General features: G+C 37.4%; 1 protein-coding gene across 1 annotated transcript; it reads right to left on the reverse strand.

Moving 5' to 3' along the window:
- Positions 1–2,034: 2,034 nt before the first annotated feature.
- LOC120524678 (2-oxoglutarate receptor 1-like) lies at positions 2,035–6,408 on the reverse strand. The gene is made up of 2 exons (XM_039746490.1): positions 6,224–6,408; positions 2,035–3,349 (listed from the first exon to the last, which is right to left on the reverse strand). The coding sequence occupies exon 2, from the start codon at positions 3,331–3,333 to the stop codon at positions 2,326–2,328; it is 1,008 nt and encodes a 335-aa protein (XP_039602424.1). The 5' UTR covers positions 3,334–3,349; positions 6,224–6,408; the 3' UTR covers positions 2,035–2,325.
- Positions 6,409–13,396: the final 6,988 nt, after the last annotated feature.

Here is a 13,396-nt window from a genome sequence, read left to right on the forward strand (position 1 = left end):
ATTGCTCTGTGCAGTTTTGGTTGCCTTTCTATATATAATCCACCAAGACACCCGACCACGGTGGGAGGGGTGTGTGTACAAAGTGCAGGAGCATCTAAGAAGACGCATGTTTGTCGCGAATGCAAATTGCTGTATGTAGCGTGTAAAACAGTTTGTTATGGTGCATGCGGTCGTGCATCGTAACCGAAAACTCGTTTTTTAAAGACTGCTCACTTCATTGTGTTTTAACCTCAGTTGTAAAGGAATGTTTTTAAGGGATACCCCTCGCAAACAGTTTTACACGCTGCATATGGCGATTCACCTCCATGAGAAACATGCCTCCATGAACAGTCAATGTGGGTCGGAGCTGCATGTGACCTCTACGACAGATGAATATAAATGACGCTGGTTTTTCTGTGTCGTCGCGTCCGAGTTGGTGGGCGTGGCTCTGTGAGTTGTCGTCGTATCCAATGGTCTTGGAGTTGATAGGCGTGGCTCCTTCCTGCGTGCGCCATAGGTGTCTCACTTGTCAGCGGCTTAGTGAATCCACGCCCCTTCCAGCGTGCTTTCCATGGTTGTCTTGCCTTAGTGAATTATATATATAGATGCTGCCTTACATTGTTTTAAGAAACTTTTTTAGTGATGGAATGTCTCCTATAGGTTAACAGATAAAGGTGTATGTTAATTATTTATGGTATTGTGCTGTTTTGTAATAAACTGTGTTTTGAAAGGATGAACCTCCTGTTTTTGAACAAAAATAAAAAATTAGCTTTTTTAGCTTTAGTGCAAACTGTTACGCTGCAGATTTTGAGCTAGTTTTTAACCTCTTGTGGTCATTGACATGGAGGACTTGTCAAAGTACAAGGTAACAAATGGTGCCGGTGGTACTCTTTTATTTATAAATCAATATTAGCAAGATGGTATTTGCAGGACATACTGCCGTCTTCAGACAAAGTAAATAATGAGTTTTAAAGAAGACAAAGGCTTACTTAAGGAAGGTGACAAGGCCAGAGGATGAAGGGATCAAAAGAAAAAGTCAAAACTTCAAGGACAAAAGCTTGGAAACAATGGAGGTTCGTGAAACTAGAAAAATGTGAGGGAAACTTGGAAAAACATTTTATTTGCATCACAGTAATTGGTATGACTTAATTTGTTTGCTGTGCTGCTATATTCATGGCTGCCGCTCTGCTCGGGACCATGTCCTCATGCCACTGCCATAGACTCCTCTAAACCTCTAATTGGGATAAACATATTTAAAAATAAATAATAGATGGATCTTTATGGTATAAATTATATTGCATCTCTAGAGCTTGTTGAAAAATGTGGTAGCAATGACACATTGTAAAAACAGACTGAAGTATTTAAATGTAAAATGGGAAGTTTAATGAATGTATTCCAAATAAATATTTTAATTTTACAAAATTCATATATTTATTATACAAGAATACTGCTCACAAATAAAATAAAATGTTATGTGATTTAACAAAACACTTCCATTCAAGGCTACAATTGAACCAAGCATGGGGTAAAGACTGGCACCGCTAGGACTAATGACATTTAAATGGTTTCATTTCAAGACACTGTTTCTCTTTTACTTATTCCATATTAGATGAACCTTGAAAGACTTTGCCTATTCCTTTAGAGTGGAAAAAAAATAATTTGCAATAGTTTAAATATTGAGATGGAAAATAAAATAATACCATACCTTTATTTACAGTATGTGTACAAAATTGAAAGAGTTATTAACAAAATTTAGCAAAGTTTCTAGCTTGAAAGTAGTGTAAGAACTGTGTTGATGAGAAGTTGAATTTGAAATATAATTGTTTGTAGGATGCAAAGACACTATCTATGTACAGGTCTCTAAGTGTTTTAATCCCAGACATTTTCCAGACAATAAATACAGTATATGTTTGAGAGGGCGGAAAAGGGTGGTTATTATCTAAAGGTGCAACAGATAAATGCTTCTGTCCTAAAGTGCTTCTTGCATTGCTTCCATATTCTGAGAATGTGAAGGGCAATTGGATTATTAGTGTATTAATGGTATTTTGTATTAACTGGGGCACAAAGGAGGGAATGTAAAATACTGCAAGATTTTATTTCTATTGCAGACCATGCTTGTGTATATTCATCGATTTTTGTCACTGTCCATGTCTTTATACAGTAGCTTGTATATTTGCCGCCCAGTAATTCATCTGAAAGTCAAGTAATGCATTAACAAAATTTAACATAATTTTTCACTATGTACTGGCTCAGTCTTGGTACCTTAAGATTACTCTATCTGAAGTCTTCCAAAACTATTAATGCCCATTTTTTTCACTATAGTATCTAAATGATTTCTCTTCAAAGTTAGAATCTTGTCAGATGTTTTTTGCAACAATGCCAAACTGAGGCAGCAGTTGATATAAACGCTTTCTTAAATTCCTCTCCTGCTGCTGTGTACAAAAGTAAGTCAAATATAGTGTTCATTCCTTCAACAGTCCGGGTTATGATGTACACAGCCTGAACAGTGTTTGTTACACAAGAACGGTAAGATGGATAATTAGTGCTTATGCGAATTATTCTTAGGACATGATATGGCAAAAAACAAATGATAAACACCACCAAGATCAGAACAACAAATCGTCTGGCTTTTACTTTTCTAAAGTTTGGCATTTCAGGCCTCTCCGCCAGTTTCATCACAATGATTATATAACATATTAATACAATGAGCAAAGGAATAAAGAAACCTAGTCCTGTCAAAATGAAGTTATATACCTGTATCTTCTGTGGATCAAGGCTAGCAAAATCTAAACATGAAATAGTATTATTGGTTGTCTGTATTGAAAACATATTGAGCATTGGGGTAATTAATGCTCCTGTAGTTATCCATGAAGTAAAAATAACAAGTAAGCCCCACCGTTTCTTCTGCAAATCAGGCGCTTTCAGGGGATAAACGACAGCGATGCAGCGAAAGATACTAACAAACATAAGCAAATGAATGGTTCCATACATATTCAAATGAAAAATAAATCTCACTAGTTTACACATAAAGTCTCCTAGGGTCCAAAAATCACTGTTACTGTAGTATTTCACAAAAAATGGAAGACTCATCAGATAAAGAAAGTCAGTCATGGCGATGTGAATCATTGTTATTGTAGTGTTCTTCCATGGTCTCACTTTGAAGAAATATATTAGGAGAGCAGATATGTTACCAACTACACCTAATATAAATATTAAAGAGTACATCACTGTAAGATAGTATCTCTTCAGCTTGTCTACCAAATCCGTACAATTATTAGTAACACTAGAATAATTTCTATCCATGTAAGATGCTGGAATTCTGTAGTAGGATGCATTTGAATTATTTATATCCATAGAAACTTCTGCAATTCTGTGATAAAACACAACAAAAACAGAAATAATTGGTCAGTTATATAAATTCCAGTTCTGTGCATGTTATATACAATATTTAATATACAGTTAAAAAAAATTGTAGCCAACTTAATTGTGGACACTGAGCTTTGACCATAAAGATCAAAGAGCCTGGATCAGTTTAAAAAATCTTTTGACCCATTCCATTTTCCATTACTTCATACGTGTATTATGAATAACCATATGTTGATTCTTAGTAAGACTTCACATGGCCACACAATCAATATGTAAACAGATGCTGTCTTAAGTACCATCTTCATTGTCCTCTTTCAGTCCCGCACACCATACAACTCTTCACAGAGTTTCATTCTTTGTGTTGCTTTAAGTATTTCTTCATTAACAAGTAAACAACTGTGTTACCGATTTTTGCCTTTCTAAAGAAATCCTACAACCTCAATCAAGTAATATACCAGTTATTTCTCAAAAAAACTTGCATGTGTGAAAAGATCCCAGTAGTTTAAATATGAATTGCCTTTTCCATCCAACTTGAAATTATTTGGAAAGCTCAATAATAAAGTACTCAAAAATTAAGGTTAGCTCAAGCATACTACATCAAATACTTCATTTGCAGAAGATTAGTGTCCTGAAGCAAGGTGTTGCTGTACACGGATTTAACTTATACAGAATCAAAACCTACATTTTTATTAATATGTATAAGCGTTAAAACAGCTCTGTCCATTTAGGACAGCAATGAGAATAGATGCCTGAAAAATTCAATTTATATTGAGACAAATCTCACACCTCTCCACAACAAACTGCTTGTCCTCCATAGCATTCACCAGTTCCTCACATATTTTCTACTCCACAGCCATTACAGTGCTAGTTCTCATGCAATCATCTGATTAACCTGTGATCAACACTCTATTATGAAAGCACCTAGACTGCTAATACATTTACTCTCTAATTGTTACTTTTTTTGTCAGGTACAAACTGTATGTCTTAAGTACCATATGGGACTGATCATTCCATCCAGAAAGAAAGGAGACCCTTGCTAGGAAGGGAGGCCAGAGTGGAAGGACAGTGATGGACTGGCATTTCTACAAGGTTGGGAATTGATCTCTTGCCTGGAAGGGAGGCCAGAGTGATGTAAGGATCGGGAGAGTTAGCCTGTTTAGTGTATATACTCCCCTGAAACGCTAGAGGGCAACATTCATTTTGCTGCTCCCATTTTCTAGGTTGAGAATCCTAGTTCTGTGAGACAGCCCTGCTGGGTGTCATGGGTGCTGCCAAAGGGAGCTGTAGGGATCGACCCTCCATACTTTATTACACTTCCATCTGACCTGGAAGCATCTCCTAGAAACTTTGCCCAAATGGCACAAGTATTTCCAGGGTCTGGCTTGAAAGGAACAGTCTGCCTCACCTCAGGAAGTCATAGTCAAGGAACACTTGGATGGAGGAAGAGAATTTCCTTGTAATTTCCAGTTCCATTGTCTCAAAACACCACCCACATCCACAGTTATTCGCAGTCACGTACACCACTCACAGGCATGGCCACAGTTTTTTCCAGTCCCAGTCTTGTTCACGCACAAGATCTGACAATGTTTTCAAAAACAAGTTTGTTATATTTCACGTCTTTATTTGAAAAATAACAGTGTCAGATCTATGGGTTAGGAGTGTGAACATGACTGAGAGAATACAACTGGAAAAAAAAAAGACTTTTATTAATATTATAAATTTACACCGGCTGTTACAGATTCAAATCAATTGTATGCTTTTATTATATAATAGTAATAAAAATTGCAGCTTACTACTCAAAATAGTAAATATCAGGAGGACCCAGGATCAAACCCACAACCCCTTGATTATGAGACTGCGGTTGTTACTAATGCACCAACCAAGCAGACATATTTACTTTGTACCCTAACCCAATTTCTTTTTCTTCAGTTATATTCTTGAATAAAAGTGCACTTGCTTTTGTTATACCTTTTGTGAATGTGTTTATATACATTTCATGTCAACATTTTGTCAATTATTACGAAAATATGAAAAAAGTTTCTGTTTTAGTTATGTGTTCAACATTTCCTGCCTCACATTTCCAATCATCTTAAATTTACATAGATTGTTGTAGATATGGAACACAAATGAAATGTATGTATTCCAAATGATGATATATTATTTTCCCTCTACAATTCAAGGCACCTCACACCCAGATAAAGAGCTGGTATGGGCTGGTTGGTATCACGGAGTAAAGGGAATTCCCCAGCAGACTGATAAGAATACACACCCATGGCTGTGCTACACAAGGAAATATCTCCTAATCTGTATACGTACCCTATGTAACCTATGTTGCTTAGCAATATGCAATATTCCTAAAATGTGCAGTGCTGTTATGAATAATTATAACTGGTCAAACTAGTCAGATGCATACTTCACAAATTATATGTTACTTAATAACTTGCATTCTGAAGATCTTGGAATGTCCCTGTGTATTATCTTTGCAGTTGTTAAATCTGAAATCATCTTTAACTATACAAAACACGGATTAGACTGCTCTAGTGTTTCCCAGGAAACTTTTTACAAGTCAAGACTTTTTCCAAGAGACATATTCTGTAATTCTATTGGCCCAAAAAAAGAGCCACAATTTAAAAATGAAATTCCTGACTATAATTTGAAAAGTGAAAGACGTTATATGGTATACATTTCAGATGGCAATAGTCATCACTTGGCACATGCACAATATATTTACACTGTGTGGTTCTTGCTTCAATCTGTTTACTCATTTATTAAAACTATTTGTGTAATAAATGTAATATTAGCTATCACTAATGACTAAAAAATCAGCAAATTATAACCACATTCAGTATCAGTAGTAATACTAACAAATTTTACTTACTCAAAGACTGACACAACCTTGTTTGTTGCCCCGTCTGTACAAAAATTGTTCCTTCCTTAAGTTAAATATCCATATTAGAAGAACAAATATAGTAAAGCCCAAGTATTAACACCAGCACATATTCCATGTGTCTTATTTTACCTACTTTTTAATAAGCTAAAACAATTCATTAGAAGGCAAATAGACTTTCCTCCTTGGCTTGTTTCAAATGACATACTCTTCCTGGCTGCATATTACATTTTCTTTGAGTTCTGACACACCTATGCATTCATGGAAATCTGAAATGCTCTTTAGATGTGCACTTACATCTGGGAATTTCCATTCAGTCTGAAGATTCAGATTACACAAGACAAAAAATACAATACTGTTAGATATATGAAAAATACATTACATTTATGAATTAGCAGTGTGTAACGCCTGCTTACTTTTTTGTGCATTTACATGTATATTTAAATGAGAAATTAGAAACTGACATATGAATCTGCTTTCATTTTGACACCTAAAAGGGAGAGGCGACTCTGTCTAATACAAGTATGTCCCCAGTTGTTCGTTTAGAGAAAGGGAAACATTTGACTAGCTCAGTGATTTATTTTATTGTGAGTATTTAGCTTTGGTCTTCCATGTTTTTTACTGGGCGCTGTTCACTTGTCCCTGAACCCAAATAAGGGAACCAAAATTATACAGCAAGAAACATAGTATAACACAAGAGGGAGAGAACATGCTGCACAAAAGTAAGATACGACAACACAAGATCTTGTGCTTCACACAACAACAACAACATTTATTTATATAGCACATTTTCATACAAAAAATGTAGCTCAAAGTGCTTTACATAATGAAGAACAGAAAAATAAAAGACACAGTAAGAAAAGAAAATAAGTCAACATTAATTAACAGAATAAGAGTAAGGTCTGATGGCCAGGGTGGACAGAAAAAACAAAACAAAAAAAAAAGACGGCTGGAGAAAAAAATAAAATCTGCAGGGATTCCAAACCATTAGACTGCCCAGTCCCCTCTGGGCAATCTACCTAACATAAATGAAACAGTCCTCTTTGTATTTAGGGTTCTCACAGAAGGACTTGATGATGATGGTCATGTAGACTTCTGGCTTTTAGTCCATCAATGTTGGAGCATCATGATGCTTTAAATAGGTGGTGATGGTGCAGGCCGCCACCACAAAGAACCGGAAAAAGAAACAGAAGAGAGAGTAGGGGTTAGTACGGATTTTAGAGCCACCATGAATAGTTATTATGATGAATTGAACATACAGAGTATCAGGATTAAATTAAGGTGAAGTTATGAGAAGGCCATGTTAAAGTAATGTGTTTTCAGCAGTGTTTTAAAGTGCTCCACTGTACTAGCCTGGCGAATTCCTATTGGCAGGCTATTCCAGATTTTAGGTGCATAATAGCAGAAGGCCGCCTCACCCCTTCTTTTAAGTTTAGCTTTTGGAATTGTAAGGAGACACTCATTTGAGGATCTAAGGATACGATTTGGAATGTAGGGTGTCAAACATTCCGATATATAAGATGGAGCGAGATTATTTAAGGCTTTATAAACCATAGGCAGTATTTTAAAGTCAATTCTGAAAGACACAGGTAACCAGTGTAGTGACATCAAAACTGGAGACATGTGCTCAGATTTTCTTTTCCTAGTTAGGATTCTAGCAGCTGCATTCTGCACTCGTTGCAAGTGATTTATGTCTTTTTTGGGTAGACCTGAGAGGAGTGCTTTATAGTAATCTAGTCGACTGAAAACAAAAGCGTGAAGTAATTTCTCAGCACCTTTCAATGATATAAGAGGTCTAACTTTTGCTATGTTTCTTAAGTGAAAAAATGCGGTCCTAGTGGTCTGATGAATATGCGATTTTTAAAATTCAGGTTACAGTCAACAGATATTTACTTTCCGTCTTAACTTTTAATCCTAATGCATCAAGTTTATTTCTGATAACCTCACTGAATACATTATTGCCAATCACTAAAATTTCAGTTTTCTCTTTATTTAGCTTGAAAAAATTACTATTCATCCATTTAGAAATACCAGTAAGACATTGTGTTAGTGAATCGAGAGAGTCTGTGTCATCAGGTGCTATTGATAAGTACAGCTGTGTGTCATCAGCATAGCTGTGGTAGCTCACGTTGTAGCCTGAGATAATCTGACCTAACGGAAGCATGTAGATTGAGAAGAGCAGCGGACAGAGGATAGAGCCTTGTGGAACACTATATTGGATATCATGTGTTTTTGAGTTGTAATTACCACAACTAACAAAGAATTTTCTCCCTGCCAGGTAGGATTCAAACCAATTTAAGACACTGCCAGAGAGGCCCACCCATTGACTAAGGCGATTTCTAAGAATATTGTGATCAATGGTGTCACATGACATACATATATATCTGATTGTCCTGTACTACCATTTGGGGGTGGTCAGTCCACCTTCCCACTGTTCCTCTAGGGGTTGCTAGCTCCCCAGTTGGAATAAGTTCTTTTGTAATTGCAGCATTTTAAGTAACCGGAACCTATATAAATATGATATTATAAGGTGATATCCCTCCCATAGTGATATGGCAGTAAGAAAACACATAAGAGAAAATAACTTAGCGTTCTTTACTGACGATTTACGCAGCATTACAGATGGAGGAAGCCATAGCAAGACAATACTTTTATCAAGGTGGGATCTCGATGTATACAGTCTTCCATTTACTGTCGCTGAGCTGGAAGGGTTTTCAGGATGGATGACAATATTAACCATCCGCCAACGGATTCAAAGTATTTGGCTGCTGTTCAAGTCTTTTTATACTGTCTTCTCCACGTGCAGGCCCTTACTTAGGTTCCAAACAAGGGAAGGAGAGGATTCCATTTCGTTTCTAACATACAGAAACAGTACAATGCCCATTTTCGTAGTTGTACCTACTCTCTTCAAATGCTTGCCTAGCAGTTCTAAATGCTGAGAGCCCCTGTGTGCTAACTTTGGCATTGACTGTACATGTGAGTGGATTTATAAAATTATTGTACAGAGCACAGTGACATTAAACTTATATTCTTATAACTAAATTGGCTTTTTTCCTTAGACTTAAGTTGTTTGGAGTCATGTACTGCTGATAGGGTTACCCATGTTAAATTGGTCTAAGACAGAATGTGCGGCAAGATTCAATCCAAAAAAGTACTCACCTGATGAATGTAAGTGAATCTAGAGAAGCCCTCCTAAAATAGGGATAGTGGAACCTACTCTTGGAGTCTGATGGTGTTTGCAAGACAGCGTCTCGTGACCCATATACACTACATGGCCAGAAGTACTGTACGTGGACACCTGTCCAAATTATAAAGTTCAGGTGTTCTGGCCTCACCCATTGTTGACAAGTGCATAAAAACAAGCGCATGGTCATGCAGTCTCCATTGACAGACATTGGCAGTAGAATGGGTCATAGTGAAAAGCTCAGTGACTTTGAACGTGGCTTAGTTATAGGATGCCACCTTTGCCACAAGTCCATCCATCCATCCATTTTCCAACCCGCTATATCCTAACTACAGGGTCACGGGGGTCTGCTGGAGCCAATCCCAGCCAACACAGGGCGCAAGGCAGGAAACAAACCCCAGGCAGGGGGCCAGCCCACCACAGGGCATTTGCCACAAGTCAATACATTAAATTTCTGCAGTGCTAGATTTGTCAAAGTCAAATGTCAGTGTTATTTTTGTGAAACTGAAGTGTCTAGGAGCAACAACAGCTTAGCCATGAAGTGGCAGACCACACAAACTAACCGAGCAGGACCACAGAATGCTTAAGCACATAGCATGTAAAAATTGCCTATCTTCTATTGCATCACTCACAACAGAGTTCCACATCTCCCTGCAAGCAGCATCAACACAAGAACTGTGCATTGGAATATTCATGAAATGGGTTTCCATGGCCGCCACAAGCATAACATCACTATGCCAAGCATTGGCTAGAATGGTGTAAACCAATGGTCTCAAACTCCGGTCCTGGAGGGCTGTAGTGGCTGCAGGTTTTCATTCTAATCCTTTTCTTAATTAGTGACCTGGTTTTGCTGCTAATTAGGTTCTTTTGAATTCATTTTAATTGACATGCTCATGATGACTCAGACCCCTTAATTGTTCCTTTTTCCTTAATTAGCAGCAAAAACAATAACAAGACATTTCAGCAAATAAAGCATGCGGTTTGAGCGCATGACTTTACATGGATGGCGTTGTAGCAGGGCTACTATCAATTAAAACTGCATCACCCAGCAGTCCCTGCAGGGGCTGTTGGACGTCAAAAGTGGTCAAAGTATGTTAAAAGGAGGGCAGGTGGCCAAAAGAGGGAAAAAAAGATGTTTTTGTTGTTTTACGTTGTGTGTTGCGTTTATCTTTTGCATTTATCTTTGGACTGCCTGCTGTTAATTCTGCCATAATTCATCATTGTGTTCCTGGATTGTATTCGTTTGTTGGGGTCTGGATCATCTGTCTACCTGTGTACTGAGGACTGTGTTTTGGATTCATTGGCTTTCCCGCAAGAAAAGGAGCGCTCCTGAACTATCCATCCATCTTCATCCTTTCAGCAGCTACCGGTAAGTCTGAGTTTTCCATTCCCTTTCTACAAACAGATCACTGGACTCGATCTCATCACTTCTCATTTCATCCGGTTTGGTTTTTTTACATGGACTTTGCTGTGTGTTGTTTGTGTTTATATGTTAAATGTAATATCGGCGAAAGGGTCAGGGGTGGTATTATTGTTTGCATTTAGATAATTTAATTTCATTATATTCTTTATAGCTTAGTGTTCCCGGCGTGCTTTATTTGGTCTCTGTAGTTGTGTGAGTGTGTGTGTGTGTGTGTGTGTCGTTCCAAGGCTGGGGTTGTCCCTAGTAATCCTCCACTAAAATAAATAAATCACCATCACATTGACTGTGTGAATCTTAGCGGCACTTGACCACTACAGCGTGACACAAATAACGTACCATTTTTTTGTGAACATTTCGATATTTTCACAGTCCACTTCCAATGAAACATTAAGCTTTATAAGCTCCGCTTTCCATGAAAACATGAGATGAAAATTTTTCACTACAAAGTACATAGGGTAACATTTAAGAAAAATATAACCTCAGGGTGTACAGTAGTATTCCTTTAAAGCAGGGGTCCCCAACTCTGGTCCTGGAGGACGCAGTGGTTGCAGGTTTTCATTCTAACCCTGTTTTTGCTGCCAGTTAACATCTTCTGAATTCATTTTAATTGACTTGAAGACTCAGATCCCTTATTTTATTATTTTTCCTTAATTAGCTGCCAAACAATAATGAGATACAAATTGAGCCAAAAATGACCAGCAAACTGTGTCCATCATAAAATATCTGAAAATAAAGAAAGAAATGTTTTCACAGTGCTCTAGAAAAGAGAAAATCGACAATTTCAGAAATGTATGCCATTGCACAATGAGAGCAGGAACAAGCCATGAAATTAAAGAGCGGGTTTAGTTAACAACAAGAATCAGTGCCTAATTAAGCAACTGGTTGGAGTGAAATTTGTTGTAGTTTGAGACCCTGACTTAGTTGGTCTTCTGTTGGCTCACTCACTTCGCATTTCATTTATGTCTGAATGCCATTTAAGGAAAAAAATGAAGCAATGTATAGGAATGATGAAGAAATTCAGGGGAACAGATCTTAAAAAATAAGTTCATTAAAATGAAAGGAAAAGGAGTTAACTAGCAGCAAAAATTTGCCAACAGTTAAGAAAGGGATACAGCCACTACGACCCTCCAAGACTGGAGTTTGAGACCACTGGTGTAAACTATGCTGTGGACTCTGGAGCAGTAGAAATGTGTTTTCTGGAGTGATAAAGCACACTTCCAGCAGGCTGATGGACAATTCTGGGTTTCATAGGTGCCAGGAGAATGCAACATCCTGAACAATATTGCAATGACTGTAGAGTATGGTGAGGGAGTACAGTACGGTTTAAGGTTTGGGGTTTGCTCACTCTACAAATTTCATTGGCAAGTAATATTGAGTGTCCTATATGAGAAGAATTTTATTGTTAAAATCATGTTGTCACACACGTGCGAGTAGGAGGCAGCTAAAGGGTCTGCGTAAGTGTAATGAAACATTTGACCAGGAGGCGTTGGAGTGCGCTGACTGTCTTTCTCTGTTCCCTACAGACCTTTCCCGGGAAATCCTGCAATGTTCCACCGCCTCAGAAGATGTCACTTCCGAAGCCGGCCCCTTTGATGACGTCACTTCCGAAGCCGGCCCCTTTGATGACGTCACTTCTGGTTCTGGCCCCTTTGCTGACATCAGTTCCTCTCCAGACCTTTAAAGCCTCCATCATTGGCTACTATAGCCAGTTCTGTTGTGGACTCTGTTCTATTCACATCATGCTTCAAAAACAAACTTTTGCAGCTGGGAAAACAATATATGGGTGGCTGCCCCAAACCTTTATGATGTCTTTGGTGTATTATTATCACAATGTATATAGATAGCTCCATAGGTTTAAATACAAATCCACGATACTGTTTTGGCAGAGATCAGTTTCATGTTAGGAAACTTTTTGCTAATGAGAAAAAATTATTCCTCTTATGCAGAAAAAAGGGGTGGATGAATGATTCTGTATTGTATGTTAGACTACAGTAAAATGAACTACAGGAAAGTACTGACCTGGTGAAATCAGTAAGAATAAATAAGAAAATAAGAATAAAAGTGACATAATGTTACACATGATAACAATGCAAACAACAGAAACTAACCGAACAAGTATAAAGTTTCACTTTTGACTGTTGGCAACTGAATTTCGTCATTCTTGATTAATAAAATTCTACAGCAGGCCTCTTGGTTCTGTTTATGTAACTTGTAAGTTTTTGTTCAATGATTCATTGAGATGACAGCTTGTCCTTGGGTCTGCAAATGACAAACAAGACTTTTCCAGACTTAGATCCATGGATTGCATACTTTAAAATCATATTTGTTAAGTATACTTATTATTTTATCATAGCATAATCTTGTTGAACTATTTATATTAACTTGTTCTTAATCAATTACAGTAATGGTTTCATTATGAAGTCTTTCCAATTTCCTTTCTCTTCTTTGTTGTGGCACTTGGGGTTGGTGTATCATCAGAAATGTTAGACATCTATATTTCAGCTGATGTTATCATCATTTGCCTGAGGAGTGATCCATTTCAGAATGTGTCTGCTCT

The sequence above is a fragment of the Polypterus senegalus genome, chromosome 2, assembly GCF_016835505.1.
Source record: "Polypterus senegalus isolate Bchr_013 chromosome 2, ASM1683550v1, whole genome shotgun sequence".
In the NCBI taxonomy this organism is placed as follows: domain Eukaryota; kingdom Metazoa; phylum Chordata; class Cladistia; order Polypteriformes; family Polypteridae; genus Polypterus; species Polypterus senegalus.

Excerpts from the sequence above, each read along its gene's own strand:
- LOC120524678 (XM_039746490.1), bottom strand. The coding sequence starts at position 3,333 with ATGGATATAAATAATTCAAATGCATCCTACTACAGAATTCCAGCATCT.